General features: G+C 35.3%; 1 protein-coding gene across 1 annotated transcript in view; it reads left to right on the top strand.

Annotated features, from left to right (window-relative positions):
- LOC126832002 (polycomb group protein Psc) overlaps nucleotides 1–16,093 on the top strand; it is a 34,589-nt gene extending 18,496 nt beyond the window's left edge. Inside the window, exons 3-10 of the mRNA XM_050562681.2 lie at nucleotides 5,407–5,503; nucleotides 5,672–5,727; nucleotides 7,139–7,186; nucleotides 7,771–7,858; nucleotides 8,385–8,433; nucleotides 8,773–8,871; nucleotides 9,129–9,209; nucleotides 10,508–16,093. Of these exons, the coding sequence (XP_050418638.2) occupies nucleotides 5,407–5,503; nucleotides 5,672–5,727; nucleotides 7,139–7,186; nucleotides 7,771–7,858; nucleotides 8,385–8,433; nucleotides 8,773–8,871; nucleotides 9,129–9,209; nucleotides 10,508–12,211 (2,222 nt within the window). The 3' untranslated portion in view covers nucleotides 12,212–16,093. The remainder of the gene's footprint in view (nucleotides 1–5,406; nucleotides 5,504–5,671; nucleotides 5,728–7,138; nucleotides 7,187–7,770; nucleotides 7,859–8,384; nucleotides 8,434–8,772; nucleotides 8,872–9,128; nucleotides 9,210–10,507) is intronic.
- The last annotated feature ends 387 nt before the right edge of the window (nucleotides 16,094–16,480 follow it).

Here is a 16,480-nt window from a genome sequence, read left to right as displayed (position 1 = left end):
GTCATCTTTGTCTACAGTTTAGATTTGCACTTCATGCAGTTCTGTTTTACGTTACATACAAGTTTCCTGTATTCCAAATTTGCCAGTCTATAGTTGTTCGTAAAGGAAATAATATTTCAAGTTGTTGTTGTTACTGTTAATCGATTGAGTATATAGGTTGGTATTATCGCTTGCGTCAAGACGTCAATATAAATGCACTCCTTGTATTAGTTGTAAACGATAAGCAGTAATGTTTAGTTAGGCAGGATACGACTGAACATCACTCGTAAATCTCCCTGTTTGATCGATTTCCCTTCGTGTAGCACTTTTTCAATCATTCAATCTACAATTTGAGATAAGCCGTAAGATAATTGGGGTCGTTACTTCCTGGATAGGGATCGTTTCACAATTCCTGTTTATCAATAATTGAGTTAAATAGCTGTGTTCTAATGTAAACGGTAAATCGATTTGTTTTTCCTCTAAAGACGTTTCACGGAGATATCTCAAATCGACTACTGAATTGAGCCGGGGTATTATTATCACGTGTATTAGAGATTTCTGTCACCGCTAGAAGACTACTAGTTCGCTGTTATTGAAAGCAATTTAGTCAGTTAGGTTTTGAGTCTAGACTGAAATAAAATTGGGGTTATTCAAGCGGAAGAGGGAATGTATTGCCATTATGAATCTGTATGGCACACAGTTTCGGCCTCTGCTGGAAATTTCAATAGTGTAATCAATATAAATCAGATTCACCATCATTTATGATTGTGTATCAAGTTAACAAAGGAGTCCGAGAACCTAGGTTTGATTTGGGGCTTTTGAGGTGTATAATTTTCCCGGAAGAACTTTTCCCTGAAATGTAGCACAAGAATAAATTGTACTAAACTTTCCTGCATAGAGACTGGTTCTACTTCTGTGTTATTGATATGCACAGTTATCGATCTTTACATCATTGAACTCTCTAAATCCAGAGATGTAAACATACTAATTGAAAGGGGTGGTCATTGGTGACGTTTTAAGAGGTGCTTTTGTTGTGGCTCTTGTGCAAAATATTGATGGTAAAGTGGCCATTGACAACCAGAAGAGCCGCAAGCCAAGTTATATAGTGCAGTGGCATTAAGCTAACGAGTAAAAGTGTTATCTCGCCTTTGGCAGGAAATTTCCAATTAAATTGTTTGGTCCTATGTTTGTTGAAGGGAACCCGTTCTTGAGTTTATTCGGCAACTTTTGAATTAGAATAATATTCTGAATTACATTGGTGGAAAGATATTTTTATGACATAGGCCAAGCTTAACTAAAAATGTCTCATTAAGGTAGATTATCGATTTTTTACAACCGACGCCTGATCCGCCTCAGAATATCCCCTTCTTAGAACTCAATACATTTAAATGCTTCTTACGTGTTCAAAAAATGTTCCACATAGTGATCTTAAAAGGTTCTAAAATGGCGTATTTAGTGTTGTAAAGGAGAGCATTTATTATGCTGGATTTTGAGTGCGAATACAAGAGTATTAAAATGGGTCTGTCCGCCCGTCCGGCTGTCCGTCACACTTTTTTTATGACATAATAACTCTCCTAATTAAAAGACAATAAGGATAACTCGTGTTTGCCATTTTTTGCGTCACTTCCCGATTCTTCAAATCTTCGTTACACATCTATCGTAGCAATGATCTCTTATGTTAAAATTTATATATTTGGAATGTGTTTAACCCGTTTAACCTAATATTGTCCTTTAATTTACAATGTTCAAACTTGTTTTTTATACATTTTTGCGTGCTACTTTGATTTATTTGATGTTCAGTTCTAAGGATGTTTCCCACTGATAATCTGACATGTTAAGCAACACTTGTTTCATCAATCATCAAAAGTAAGAGCTGTGTCGTTTTACGTGGTATTCACTTCAACCCCTCTGAACAGCCGAAATAGAATTAATTGGTAGAATGGGAACAACAGGTATGTTATTGCTGGTATTGAACAAACAATATCCGAAAAGATCGGACGAGAAAAACAAAAACTTTGACCGTCTAATATTCAATCAACCACAGGGTATTATATTATATTCAGCCAATCAGTTTACAGTCTGGCAGCTGGTCACTCTCACAATGGCGGGGTCTGTGGTCCCCTTTTGTCGGCGGTAATTGAGCAGATAATTTGACAGGTCTATTGACGGTGTAGGGTTTTGTTGATGACAGTATATAACCTTTATAGTGTATATAAATTACTGGTTTAATAGTGTACCTGGGGTCTATGTAAATGTAGGTAAATGGTATACCCATTGTCTGGCTGTAAACACTGATATGATGATAACACGTCACATATTCCCTATATTTATAATAGTAAAACATAACAGATCAGTGGTTATAATGAAGAATTATTTTATGGGAGACAAAATCATCGCCTTTGAAAGGATGGAAATTAATTGAAAGGGGTGAAGTATGAAAGATAAAGCATGATAGCTTCCCCTTCATGGACAGAGTTTTGTTTTATGTCACAGAAAAACAAGATATGTAATTGGGAAGGCCATTCTATTACAAAATAATTACAATTGATTTTCATGGCGCCATTTCATGATATTTTAGAATTGAATTTTTTTTTTAAAGAATTGAAGTTTCATAATGATTGGAAGTTGTTTTGGGGAGAGAATGGGAGATTAAAATAATGTTGTAGCTATATTAACGATTTTTATGTTAAAACAGGGAAATTTAATTTAAACAAACAATTTTATGGGTTTATTGGGAAGCCGGTAACGTGTAATGAAAATTGAAAGTAGATTACTGTTTCCTTTTTTTTTCGACTTCAGTTTTTTAGATTCAATTTTTAATTCTGATGTGTACATTTAGAAAAGTAAATATAAATGCGTATAGCAACTGTAAGTAGACACTGTGTTCATCAAAACATTGGTCGATATGTAATATGAAATCGAACTAAAGAAATTGTACTGTCAGTGTAATTTCTATAAGTAGCTTTGTGGGTCTTTTTTCGGGACCAAATAAGAGGGAGTGCCCAGCTAACCAATCGTTGAGATACAAGTAATACCCCCAGTTAACCAATACACGAAATTGTTACATTATCATTATGTACTTAATAATTCCGCAGCTCAACGCGATTATCAAGGTGCGCCAAGACTATTTGGTTCATAAATTCCTAAACTACTAAACTGGTGTATATTTTCAACATATATTAGATAATAATATTGTAGTTAAACGGCCATAAATTATAGTTGAAGAATATGTTAACAGGCGACCGCGTTCTTAGGTTTATTCCAAGCTTAGTGGTTGCCGTAAATAGCGGTAAAATGTCCCCCGAGTAGCAGATTATTTTGAATTTTTTAACGATCATGCTCGCTACATGCGTTGATTTCAAATCCGATAACATTTTTATTACCCCTTTCACCTCGCTTAAAAACTCTTTCATACAATATTCATGTAGTTGATAATATCACAAACACGACACACAGCAGTCTAACGTACTGCTTTGTACATGTCACATGACATACAAATAGTTCACGTGTTCATTGATAAGAAAGGTCAAGGTTATTAAAAACATGTCATTATGATGTATTTTTTTGGAGTGGAAAAATTACGACATCCGTTAAACATTTATAAAGCTTTTTTTTTTTTTTTTTTTAAAAAGCACAATTTTCATTCTTGTTCATGGACACATAATGTACGTGAACCAGTGTAATAGTTCTTTTAAATGTTTCATGAGGGTGATTTGGTTTTCTTTGATTCAGTTCAAAACGTGGGGTATATGCATACAGATGGATATATATATATATCGACCATGAATGACTATCTGTTTTTATTTTTTTACTTGGTGAGAACTGCGTTGGTGTGCTTTTGGCTCATGTCGTTAGTGTGGATCGGCCTTAAAATTTCCCCCTTCGTTGGTATTTTGTATTTCAAATGTTTTTTTGCTTTCATTTATTTAAAGGGGGGGGGGGGGGTAGAACGGACAAGAACCCTTTTAATTGGTTTTTGAAAGATATTCCCCTTTCCTGCTTGGGATAGATTTGGTGCATAAGTATCGTTACGCCACGGAATACTTTGTCCATTGTAAGTCGTTCATGCAGGAATTTTAAATGATGCTTTTATTTACTTTGGCGCTAATTTAAAGTTCTAATGTTTTAAATTATGATAGCCGATTACATCCAGTCTTTCTATGAAGTGAAACTTACATTATGATAATTTATAAGATTATTGAGTCTATAACAAACCTCCACATTTCCCAAACACAACTTTTGAAAACTTGAATTCTTAAATTCGTTGGCAATTAAAATACCTTTGTTTACACTAAGGGACGTTTGAGAGATGAACAGTGGACATTTGTCGAGAATATTGAAAGTACCTCAGCTTAAATTCGAAATCAAAATACATTTTTATACGCCGAAAATTTCTTGTGAACACTCTACAGACTACATATATTATCTGATCATTTTGAAAGTTAAATATAATTTAGTGCGTTGGCCGAGAAAGTTCATGAGGATTTTCCGACGTAGTTCCCCCTTGTCAGTGGTGTAGGACGCAGGGCCCGGCAAGAGTACTTAGGTCGTAGCGCCGTTGTCCGGGCAAAATTTAACTCATAGCACACTGTTTTTCGTCTGCCCGTCTTCATTATCCCAGTCGGGGCAGAACAGTAGGTCATTAAACCCATTTCATTTTCATTCGCTTACATTACTGAGACGAAGAAGGCAATTTGATTTCAACAATTTCCGTTAATTACTTCTAGAGTTATGGTCCTTGTTTCAATTTGTTTGGTTACCAAATTTACCATCCGATCTGTATTAAATTTACATGTATTATTTAAATTAGTAATACGCAAAGAACTCTTGAATTTTAGAAATTTCCGTTTATAACTTCTAGAGATCTACACCTCATCCAAGAGATCTAAACTTCAACTAAGATATCTAAAAGTCAGCTAAGAGATCTAAGCTTCAGCTTAGAGATGTAAACCGCGACTAAGAGATCTAAAGTTCAGCTGAGAGATCTGAAATTCAGCTAAGAGATCTAAACCTACGCTCAGAGATCTGAACCTAAGATGAGATAACTAAACGTCAGCTAAGAGACCTAAACTTCAGCCAAGAAGAGCTATAAATCTCAGCTAAGCTGTATAAACCTAAACTAGAGATATAAACTTTAGCGACAATAAATCTAAACCATAGCGACAATAGATCTTAACCTTGACATTTTGCAACTAAAATAATAGGCTGTATGATATACAATATTAATAACAATGAGTAAAATAGAAATAGATAATGACAAATGTAATACAAGGTTTATACTGATAATAAACAGTTGGGGTTTGTGGAAATCATCTTTAGCACCGTAAGCTGCTGTATGAATACGGGTACAGCCTTAACTGCAACACCGTGTCGATGATATGAGAAAACCAATATAAAATGTGATTTTTCTTTTTATTTTACTTTCAGTTTGCAAAACGTGTATCATGCGTTACCTGGAAACCAGTAAATATTGTCCAATCTGTGAGGTTCTTATACATAAAACTAGACCTTGGCAGAATATAAGGTTTGTAGCTAAATATTATCTTTAATACGTATTCTGTTATTGGCAGAGCAGAACAGTAGGAACCCTTGTGATTGACGGTTTATAAAGAACAGTCTATTTTATATTTAGGAGAGAACAGTAGGACATTAAACCACATTTCATTTCATTTCTTTTCTTTTCTATTTTCAGATTAGATGATACATTGCAGAACATAGTATATAAATTAGTACCGGGTTTGTTCCAAAGTAAGCTTTTTATTACAATAAACTAAATGTGCAGGTATCTTTAATTTTCCTGGAAATTATCTTTAATTTGACTAGACCTCATTAATTTAGATAAAAAAAAATAAAATTATTTATCACGTTCAATATTATATCTTGATTTGTTTTGTCCGATAACAATCTGTCTTCCTTGACATTTTACGTTTATAGAAGAAGAAAAAAACGATTTTTTGCTCCACGGTCGACACCGCAAGCCAAAACAAGCCAACTTCCGCCTGGATCGTTCGAAACAAAAATAAATTGCATAGAGCTTAACCCATCTCTAATCGCAATACCGCACTATATCAACCCAATTAAATACTTTATTTTTTGCCTAAATCAAAGAGGTTTATCCCCTTTAATGTAAAATGTTTTTGTTAAAAGTCATCAGTAAAGTAATCACGATATTATACATTTACTATTTTCTTTACTGTGCAGTTAATTTAAAGGACATTGTTACTTTCAGCTAGAAATAAATATAATTAATATGAATGATAGTTCTTAAAATAAACTTAAAACCCACTTAATTATCGCAAATTCAAGCTCTCTTTGGGTATAAACACTAAAGCCTCCTAAATTCAATGTTAAAATGCCTCTACCCGAAAGCCAATTCACTTCAAATCGAAAGCAATAATTCCACTTTGAACTTCGTGATTTTGGATAATTCTCGAAATCATATGAGTATCATTAAAGTTATGTTTACCATTACCATCAATTGGAAAACATATAACCTACCGAAAACAGGTATATTTGTAACCAAAAACATTTCTTTGATATGCTTCCGGGAAGTCGGTTTTGACTAAACAATTCAATCGTAGCCGCCATTATAAAGTACACCGACGGTTGAGGAACTAGCACTGGCGTTACCAGGCAATTATGTAATGATTATTTGATTTATAACTGTCTTATTTGTCGATTGGATTCTTAATTGTTTTTCCGGTTATTGCGAATTCCTACTCAGATACAATCCTATTAAAACACAGATCCTCTTTCGTTTCGTTTTTTATAGTTCAAAATTTCGTTTTACTTGTCTTTACTACACTAGGATCTGAAAGAGTTGTTATATAACCCGCGTTCTGGATGATGTGAGAAATTAGCCAATGAAACGTTCTGTTACGGCGAGTATTTGGCGTGAAGTGCACGGAACTTTGGGTAAACCACAAAAAACGGCAACGCTGATTGATTTTCAATATCTGACGTCATAAGGTCAGCTCTTCATGTAGTGTAGGCCGTCGAAAGTTTAAAAAAAAAACGAAACGAAATATAGATCCGTATTTTAATCAGATTGACTCGGATAAAAATAAGTTTAGTTGGTCGAACAAATCTGTGCTCTAGTGAAAATATATTTAAAATTATCCTCTATTTCTGTTAATATGTGTTGGTTTTTTTTCTACAGGAGAAATGCAGAGACGGCGAGATTACTATGATAATCAGCCCGTGCCTTGTAAGTAGATTCCACCTTTTCTTTGATAATTTGACGTCATTTGAAAATAACAAAAATAATATTTTAAAATTTTAACATTGGATAGTAATTAACGTTTGATAACGATTGTTTTATTTGGAACGCGAAATTCGGGAGTGAATTCAGCATGAAGACGGTGTTCATTTAATATTTGAACAATTGAAGTCTTGATGTTTGTAGTGTTGACACCGCTACTCTTTCTAATTGATAGGGAAGTAAATGAAATGAAATGGGATTTAACAGCCTACTGTTCTGCTCAAACTGGGCTATGGGGCAAATATCGAATTCCAACTGCCAAGAGATCTTTTACGTTCAGGCCAATGTGTTCACGGGATCTCGGTTTTTCGTCCCATCCGAACGACTATACGTTGTACCTCATCAGGCCCTCTATCCTTCACCACTGCTAAGAGGGAACCACGCCGGATAATCCCGATGAAATTTCTCTGCTATTGCAGGGATCGAGCACGGCACCTTCAGGTTAGCGAGCCAATGTCTTACTCACTTAGCCACCGTGGCCCCACTGGTAGGGAAGTAATTAATGAATTAAATGATTGTTTTTTTTTCAGCAAAATCTGTTGGTAAAACAAGAACTTCTGGAAGGATTATTTTTTCGGCGGATGAAGAATTTAGCATTTCATTGGAGTTTTGGCCCGAGTGAGTACTTTTTCCCCAGGCATTAAACATTTTGTTTTTATAATCAATATTCTATTCGCAATATCTGAATGGTTCTGAGGAACAGGCTTGTCATGTTAAACCACTCTCGCTAAGAAATGCGTCTTGGTGTCCTTTGTGTTTACTTGGAATATTATACTATGGGTTTGAAATGTGTCATAACCTTAAAGGAAAGAGATAATTTATCAATATTAGCAATAACATTTCCTCATCACTTAATGTTTAGGAAGCATAACAGTGTTTGATTTATGATGTGCACTTGTACAAGATTAAAGTATTTATCAATCGGTATAGTCACCAGTAATCTGTTGGATGCATGGTAAGCCAAATGTTCCAGGCTGAAAGGCAAATATTTTCAATTGATTTCACGTAGATTAGAGGATAACTTATTGTATCAACGAACATCGACCACAAGATGGTATCTTACCAAGGTTTTTACTTTTAATCCTCTAAATTTTAACTTACAAACGATTTCAGCCCAATAATTATTGACATGTTCTTATTTCAGGGGACCTAATTCCATGGAAACTGATTGTGATCGTAAAAGCTGTGATAAGGTGAGTTGTTATAATTTATCATTATGAGACTGCGCGATGGGTGTTCAAATGGTTTAATGCCTTACCTGTGGTTCATCCGTTTGTGATCCAGGTATAGTGTTTAAGATCTCACGGTTGTTGGGTGACATGAATAGATTGTCTTATCTACTTCCCCCGCGAAGGCTCCCTGCTGCTAAAGAGTTCTAACATAAGCAACTAATGAAATGGACGTTTACCATTTTCCTCATTGGGAGACAAACAAAGCAATATTTTCATGAAAGATGTGAGACTACAAACTTAACAAAGTACATCTGGCAAGTTGACTGGAGAATCTGTATTTTTTATTATTATTTTTTTCAGTTACATGATCGTCGATATTTATTGTGTCCCGCCGCGGTGAATATGTCACACCTAAAGAGATTTATCCGCAACAAGTACTCTTTATCAGATAGATATCAGGTAGGGTACTATTTAACTTTATCAACATGCTACTCAGAATTATTAGTGCAATTCCACTTTACGCACTGGTACGTGGGGATGGGCTAAACACCCAGAGCTAAGATAATAATAAGTGGGGATGGGGGGGGGGGGGCACTTCCATTATTCGAATGTGGCTCAGTTTAGTATTAGTGTTAGGTAGTTGGATAACTTTAATCTCTCAGATTTTGATGTACTTTAGTATGGTTATAATTGTATTATTTATCTGTTTATTATAGATTGATATTTATCATACTAACCAACCATTACGAGATAGTTTTAGTCTGGTCGATGTTGCCTACATATATTCCTGGAGACGAGTAAGTTCAATATATATTACATCTTGTATTAAGATTTGCATGGTTTTCACCTTGTAGGTAAAAATGTATGTTTGTTGTTTGTCCAATTGCAAAGACAATGTCTACTCGTTCGGATGAGACAAAAAACCGAGGTCCCGCGTACACATTGGCATACACGTAAAAGAACCCTTGACAGATGGAATTTGAAAAAAGAGTATGGCGTAGTTCTCCGCTGTCCGGGCAAAATGCCCCTCACAGCACAATGTATGTGGTTTGGTCGGTGCAGAAATGCAGGCCTGTAAACCCCCATTTCATTTTCAATTGTGCTAATACGTATTATCAAATCTGGATTCATTGTAAAGCAGCACTATAGCAGTGTTTTTGAAAATGTTCATTTAGTGAAATGATGAATCTTGGATCGTTGTTTCAGCGCCTTTGCTTGTCAATATATTAAAGCTACATTATGTAAAATTTAGATAAAGTTATGACTGATTGACAAGTTTTGAAAGCGTAAATAGTCCCGATTTTCAAGTACCATTGCTACGAAAATAAACAAAGTCTTGATTTTCCATTTTAGCATAGCAAATATTGTCTAATTCACTTAATATATCAGTCATCCGATGCTCTAGAGAGTTGATTATGAGTTTGTCATGTAAATAAATGTCTAAATAATAGATCATATAACAACAATTGAAGCCAGAAAAAAAACCCAGCAATAGGCAGATTTAGCTCCTACATAATGCGTGGTGGGGTGGGTTATGTGGGCGGGGTGGATGAACAAATGGTTAGCACGTGCTAGCTGTATCATAAGGTCTGTCATTGAGTCAACTGACGTGGTTCCGATTCCCCGGTTGTACGTGATAAGGAGTAGGGTAGCATGCCGGACCTCGTGGGTTTTCTCCGAGTCCTCCGGTTTCCTCCCACTGCTAAAGACCCCTACGTGCAAGCGAATTCTGGAAATAAAATTGAACCATGTTTTAGTCCCGAAATGACCTAGTTTGTGTCGAGTGGACGTTAAATCTCTCTCTCTCTCTCTCTCCCTCCCCTCCCCGCCCCCTACATAATGCATCATAAGTAAAAGTGTTTGGATTGATCGTTGAGCACTGTACAGCGTTCTCTGTCTTATATTTATGTGGTGAAAGTCTGAATTGATCGTTGAGCAGTATTGATTGCTTGTCTCTATTTAGCAAAACAAAAAGTCTGGATTGATAAAGATTGAGTGTTGGTTGTCTGTTTTAGTAATAAAAAAAACGTGCTGTTATCAATTGATAAAGTTAGAGTGTCCAATTTTAATATTTGAATATGTTTTCTATTTGCAGGAAGGAATATTGAGATTATTTTACGCCTTTTATATGAACGAGGCCAAGAAGATAAAACTGGACATGCCACCAGAAGAACCCGTTAAAGAAGTGGAGGATGTCAAAATAGAACCAGAATACACCAGTAAAGAAATGATCTTTGAAAGGTCGATTTCTATTATCGAAACCGAGAAAAAACCTACAAGTGGTGGCCCTAAACCAGTTTCCAATGGAAACTTCGTTCAACCGACGCCTATTCCTGTACAAGAAGAAACGAAAGCTCCTAGTCTTCCGGTGACCACCCCGAAACCGTCATCGCAGGAAGCAACTGTGAACACTGATGTTGATGTCCTCAGTGCACAGTTTGATGATGATGACGACGAAGAATCGGAAATGCAGATAGTTATGGGAGAAATTGAAATTATGGACGATTCCGAATCAAATTTGGAAATCGTTATTGATGATAAACCCGAAAAGACACCCATTCCGGCTCCAGAAAAAGTCGCTCCATTAAAGATTAAAATTAATAATGATTGTACTAGTACATCTACCAAATCTAAACCTGTGCCCGTCGTTTGCACCCCCGTCCCGAAAACAAAAACTCCCGAACCAAAGGACTCAAAAGACACTACGAACCAAGATCGCGTCAACAATAATTCTAAGTTCCCAGAGAAATCAAGCAAAGAGTCGAAACCAAATCATACAGAACCTCCCAGAATGTATGTCAAAACTTCCTTACCCAAAACCCCTGTTAAAGATACGGTATCCCATAGCAGCTCGTCATCTAAACCATCTTTTAAAGATTCATCTCTACAAATACCAAGATCCACTGTAAAGGACACTGCCTCTCAAGTTGTTACATCATCACAGAAAGAGCCCACGTCAAGACCTCTCCCTTCACCTGTCAAAGAAACGCAATATCGTTACCCAACAACATCACAGCCAGAAAAGAAGGATACGTCTTCACGACCTCAGTTGACCTCCCCAAAAGATACACCATCACATAACCAGTCACAACCAAAGAAAGATTTGACATCGAGACCGCCATTGATAAAAGATTCCCCAACACCTCGAAGCATCCAATCACCATTAAAAGAATCTACACCAAGGCCATTGATGTCACATCACAAAGAGTCGACGTCACGACCACAGCATTCTTCGCATCATTCGAAGGATATGTCGCGACCAGTGACGTCACACTCTCACTCACACTCGTACTCATCGTCCCATACCATGACATCTACTAATAAGGAATCGTTTGCGCGCCCCCCATCGTCGCCGAAGAAAGAAAGCTACAGTCATATCCCATTGTCTCCCAATCGTTCTACAGCCCCACCCCATTACACATTAATTAGTGGAAAGGACACCACCTCAAGAATTTCTAACTCCACCATTAAAGATACGGCCGCACAGATCGGCAAGTCGGGACATAAAGACAGTTCTCATTCCCATTCTATTAAATCTATGATTAAAGATACTTCAAGTCCTAGTCCAATAACTACACATATAAAACACGTACCACAGGTACCTAGACTGGTGAAAACTCCCATTACACAGCTTAAACCCCATTCGTCCGACTCGTACCCCCAAAATCCCCGTACCATGATACCAAACTGGCAGCCACACAGAGAAAATTTCTATAACGGGCATTACAAACCCCCACAAGAAAAACCGCTTGAACTAAAACGTGAACCGTTTCCACTAGATTACTCAAAACCATCCTAGAAATGTTTAGGGACGGTGAAGGATGTAGTCTGGCATTTCAGCGGAGTGCTGGATGATAAAATGTGAATGTCTATAAAAGCTGTGTATAAGGATAGGCAAATGGATTAGCAGTGCAAATTGGATTATTTCGCTAAGATTAAAATCGATGGATTATGTTAATATAACTTGTGAGAAAAGTTCGGTTATAAACTCTGATTTGTAATTTACTTTCGTCTAAAGTAAAAGATAAACGATGTCGTTTATTAATAATCTTTCATACCATGCGCATAAAAATACATGCGATCGGGGCGTTGTTATATGATTATAAACGTTAAAAATTTTATGGCGTGGAATAAGGAGAATATTTGTGGCATTTTGCAATTATGAACAGTGAGGTGCCTTGTATATGTGAATGGACGACTTACAGACACATACGTTGTGATTTCTACACCATTCATCAAGTCCAGAATCTGAATGATTGTCGAAAGTCTTGATTGACAATTGATTTAGAGTGTAAATGTGTAACTAAGTGTACTGGTTTATTAATTCGTGGTCAGCTGTTGGAACTATTGATTTCCTTAATTGACTTGGAGTACAGTTCATTTCACCCAACAAAGACAACGCGGGATTGAATTAATTATGTACAAATTACACTGGGAAACCCCTAGTTCTATAAATAGATTTACGATTACACGGTTGTGTTACTAAATGTTAAATATTATTATTTAATATTATGGTATGTAAATACGAATTTCCTTTATAATAACACATCTATAGTTGGAGAAGTGGTGGCTCTTTACTTTATGCATTTCAGTAGAAAGAAAGAAAAATACATCTCTCTGATGTCCTATTTGTAATGTACATGAGTGATTTCCGTCGTGGTATTTATTAAGTCTTATTTTCAAATTAAAATCTGTTTATTAGTTTTGATTTATATGATTTGGGAAATGTTTAACTGGATACGAACTCTTTGATGTGGGAAATATTTAACAGGATACGAATTCTTTGATTTGGGAAATGCTACAGCAAGATACAAACTCTTTGATTTGGGAAATGTTACAAGAAGATACAAACTCTTTGCTTTGGGAAATGTTACAACAGAATACAAACTCTTTGATTTGGGAAATGTTACAACAGGATACGAACTCTTGGATTTGGGTAAAAAAATAAACTTGTCGAATCAATTAAATTTGATGTTCATTTGTTCAGATTAAAACGTAGAACCGTAGATGTAGCCAACGTTAAGATATAACTGATTTTCGGCTCTTCATTTGACAGCCAAAGCCACAATTTAAAATAAATTTGATTAGTGCTGGGTATTGCGATTCAGGTGCTACGATACGATTCGTATCGTAATTCATAACCAGGTCAATATTTACCAAGAAAACAACAGGATAAATGAATAATTTTATTTTTATTGGAGTCACTAAACCTGGAAAGAAAATTGCAATTACTGTTCACGTCAAAATAAGGACCAAAACAATTTAAGGGTATTGTGTACGTGGATAATTAAGAGTGAGAGGTTACTTAACTGTTGCGACAAAAATCATTTTAAAAAAATCGATTCAGCGAGAGGATTAATCGCGATTCATCAATATATCGTACCAGCACTAATTTTGATACACTGACCGATTTCCGCTTTATCTTTCAAAACACAAATTTAACCCAAGAGATTGTCCGATCACTAAACGAAATAACACATGAAATAACTCAACGCAACAAGTTAGTTTGACCCAAATCAAAAAGGTTTAGCTCTTTTTAAAATTTTGTAGTATTTACTGGATTTGATTTTCTGGACAAAACTACCATTAATATACCTATTAGTCAACTCGGGTATGAATTTAATACCCATTGCTGCACCACGGAGTTGCTAGAAATTTAAATTATAAATTTTAAGTTCCTGGAATGCTACCTAATATTAAATACTCAGGTGCGAAACGAATGCCCCTTTGTGGTACCATGCAATTGGTGGACAGTTCAATCAAATCCATTTATAAATCGTAATTTCCACTAAACAATAATGTATGAAATTAAAAGCATATTTGGTAATTTAATGCGAGGTTTACATCAACATCTTTTGTTTTAAAAAATATTGATAATTAAACTAATTCAATGAATTTAATTGTGTATATATGTATCTTATGTATGATTATTATTTTGTTTTATTATCTAAGAATGGACTTACCTAAAAGCCAGTGCACATATTACGATTACTTGTCGTTCTCTCGCAGTAACGACGAATAATCGCCCGTGTTCACTGGCAATCAAATATGTGTTCATTATTGTTATATTAATTGTTCATATAGATAGACATTTCAACATATTAAAATTATAACTCTGTTCTCTTAATCTCCTCTCTTCTTCTATGTTATTGTGTACTTATTCTTCTCTTCTTTTTTTAACTTCCGTTTTCCTATAAAACAATCTTGTCAGTCATTCTCTTTAAAAACTGAAAGTAAACAATAATGTAAAATACGATCTACATGTTGTACATATTTTTGTTACCGAAAGGATGGAATAGGTTTACCCTGGGGGAGAAAGATTAATCCTTTGGGAGCCACGGTGACTCCGTGGGTAAGGCTCTGTCTCATTAACCAGGAAATCGCGGTGTTGGCCGAGAAACCATCTCCGGCTATTTCAGCGGGATTTCCCTTGGCCACGGTGCAGGACTGATGACCTGGCAATAAATAGCGTTTACTCGTTCGGATGGGACGCAAAAGGGTCCAATGAGAGTTCAAAATCGATGAAAAGTATACGGAACGTCGCTGCCCATACAAAATTCTAATGAAACACGACATGGTCCATGGCCTTCTTCATTATCTCGTTTGATTAGAAAAGTAGGGCCATTATTTCGCGATTACTTCATGAATGAAAGGGAGCAGAAATGCTAAAATCGTTAGGATAATGTATTTATTTAGTTTTTAAAAAGTTACTTAGCGGTTTTTTTAATAAGTAGATTTAGTAAAACATTACAGTAACAGTCCCATATTTCATATGTAGTTCGTTAAAGTATGTGAATGTATCGACCAAAAAGCAAAGATTTGTTTCTAAGCAAATAAGTAATAGTTTATTTTCGTCCCTTGACTCAAATTAAATTATGGCAAACATTAGTTAATCGGCTTTTACATCCGACCAGACAATGTTTTTTTGTTAAAATAATATAAATACATTATCCTAACGATTTGAGTCGAGCATCTCTGTAATTATATCGCGGTTAGTAATTCCATCCCATTATCGATATACGGAAGTCCGCGGATTATACTTTCTTTTCAAATAAGATTGAAATTAAACATAAATTATTTATTTTCAAATTAATTTCTGTATTTCATGTTTACGGTCTTAGGTGACTGACATGATTTTATTGAACTGAATAGTTTCTGGTTTATATGTTTACAAAATTGTTATTTTTAGATGTGTTCAATGTAGCCCTAATTATATTTGTTAAAATGATTTCTCACTTAATTAATCTTGTGTATTTTAAATCGTTGTTAATATTTTTCATTTATCTTGAGGCAATTATTTTCAGAGAGGTATTACTATTTTTAATGGCAACATTTTTTTTTTAGCTTTTGTTCTAAGAAAAAGTACAGATATAAAAAAAAAAGATACTAGGGCATGTTAATATTTATCAACCAATAAAAACTGTTTGTTAGATTATTTATCGTAGAACTTGTTACGTAGTACACATAGTTTGTTTGTTGATTATCGGTTGTAGAACGTGTTAAATTATAGCGTATCACGTGATGTTGTGACGTCAAAGGCTGCCAGGCAGTGAAATGTGTATATAGAATTATATTTAATTTAACTGTAAAGGCCCCGGGTACCAAGTATCACTCACTATCATTAATAAATAATAATGATACATATATATATTGAAAATTGAAATAAAACACATTATTGTGCAATTTCAAACTTGTCTTCGTTTTGATTTACCGTATTAATGGATCTGTTCCATTCTAATTATATGGTTTAGCCCATGAATGTTTTCAGAATGGCTGCCGATCAGATGACCGATATGTACGAGACTTACGTTTGTTTTATTAGTGTTCGGCCAGGTTATTCGAATATTCGATCACTGAACCCATGGATTCGAATATTGGGCATACAATAAAATTGGACTATAGAGCTAGTTTCTGATAGGAATAACTACTGCCGTTACAAGGTATTTTAGGAGTAGCGACCCTTCATGATATATGGATTCAGCAGTTGGTATACAGGTCCTTGCAAGTCAATCATCAGCACTTGCATCATCGTGTATGCTAGAAAATTGCTAAATTAGCCAAGTTTTAT

This window comes from Patella vulgata, chromosome 9, assembly GCF_932274485.2.
Source record: "Patella vulgata chromosome 9, xgPatVulg1.2, whole genome shotgun sequence".
In the NCBI taxonomy this organism is placed as follows: domain Eukaryota; kingdom Metazoa; phylum Mollusca; class Gastropoda; family Patellidae; genus Patella; species Patella vulgata.
This window is presented reverse-complemented; position numbering and strand designations above follow the sequence as displayed.